The sequence below is a fragment of the Malurus melanocephalus genome, unplaced genomic scaffold (assembly GCF_030028575.1).
Source record: "Malurus melanocephalus ecotype Western Australia unplaced genomic scaffold, MMel_1.1 scaffold_4113, whole genome shotgun sequence".
Lineage (NCBI taxonomy): Eukaryota > Metazoa > Chordata > Aves > Passeriformes > Maluridae > Malurus > Malurus melanocephalus.
The window spans coordinates 3,355-4,723 of NW_026627345.1; the positions used below are offsets into that span (position 1 = coordinate 3,355).

General features: G+C 56.0%; 1 protein-coding gene across 1 annotated transcript; it reads right to left on the reverse strand.

Moving 5' to 3' along the window:
• Positions 1-6: 6 nt before the first annotated feature.
• On the reverse strand, positions 7-1,363 carry LOC130588286 (zinc finger protein 239-like). The gene is given in 2 exon segments (XM_057389225.1): positions 7-1,148; positions 1,334-1,363. Coding segments are annotated over 2 exon segments (1,011 nt in total). The 5' UTR covers positions 1,356-1,363; the 3' UTR covers positions 7-159.
• Positions 1,364-1,369: the final 6 nt, after the last annotated feature.

Consider the following 1,369-nt stretch of genomic DNA (forward strand, 5'->3'; position numbering starts at 1 on the left):
GGAATTGAGTGGTTTTCAGGTGATGGATCTGTCCCTCTTGGCTTTAAAAATACAAAATGATGGAGAAAACAGTACGGAATACCTGAGAACCACCAAATCCTCCTGAATATCTCCCAAACAACAATTTTCCATCCCTAATAGCAGTAAAGTAGTAARGCTTTAGGTGATGAAATTGGAGCAGCACACAAAGCTCTTCCTGCACTCAGGGCACTCACAGGGCTCCCCTYACCAGTGCCTCCACTGGTGTCGGGTAAAGTTTGACCTATCGGAGAACCTCTTTCCACACTGGGAACACTCGTAGGGCCTCTCCCCAGTGTGGATGCGCTGGTGGGTGACGAGGGTGGAGTTGTACTTGAAGCCCTTCCCACAGTTGGAGCAGCGGAAGGGCCTCTCATCTGTGTGAATCCGCTGATGCAGGAGGAGATTGGAGCTGCTCTGAAACCTCTTCCCACACTCAGGACACTTATAGGGCTGTTCCCCAGTGTGGATGCGCTGGTGGGAGATGAGGCTGGAGCTCACACTGAAGGTCTTCCCACATTCACCACATTCGTAGGGCCTCTCCCTGGTGTGTATGCGCTGGTGGCGGATCAGTTCAGAGCTGCAGCTGAAGCCCTTCCCACATTGCCCACACTCGTAGGGCCATCCCCCAGTGTGGATCAGCCGGTGACGGATGAGGAGGGTGCTCGTGCTGAAACTCTTCCCACATTCCCCACAATCGTAGGGCCTCTCCCCTGTGTGGATGCGCTCGTGGCGGATCAGTTCAGAGCTGCAGCTGAAGCCCTTCCCACATTCCCCACACTCATAGGGCCATTCCCCAGTGTGGATCAGCCGGTGACGGAGCAGGCGGGTGCTTTTGCTGAAGCTCTTCCCACATTCCAAGCACTTGTAGGGCTTCTCCCCAGCGTGAAGCTGCTCATGAACCCCCAGCTCCAAGCCCCRGYTGAAGCTCTGGGTGCCTTCCTGGCACTGGGTGGGTCTTTTCTCCTCAGAGCACCCTGGGCTGGGTTTGGAGCTCCTCCTTGCACAAGATCTCCGGGGCTTTTCCTTCTCATTGGATTCCTGCGCCMTGGAGCTGCACAGAACAGCCTCTTCCATRAGGTTCTGTTGGGGCGATTTGTCCTCCTTGGTCTCCATCCTCAGCTCATTGTCTGSGGGAGGAAGGACAAGGAGAGGATAGGATTTGCCTCCGTGCCAGAGGGAAGGGGAAGGAGATCTCCCCAAATCCATCCCCTCAGGACGGTGTCAGCAGTGGGGTTGTCCTGCAGCCGGGGACGATGCTGGGCTGGGAGATGGAGCAGGAGAGAGGGGAATGGAGAAGTGACTTCCTCCTCACCTGCCTGGGGGTCCTGGGACATCTTCCTCTTCCTCA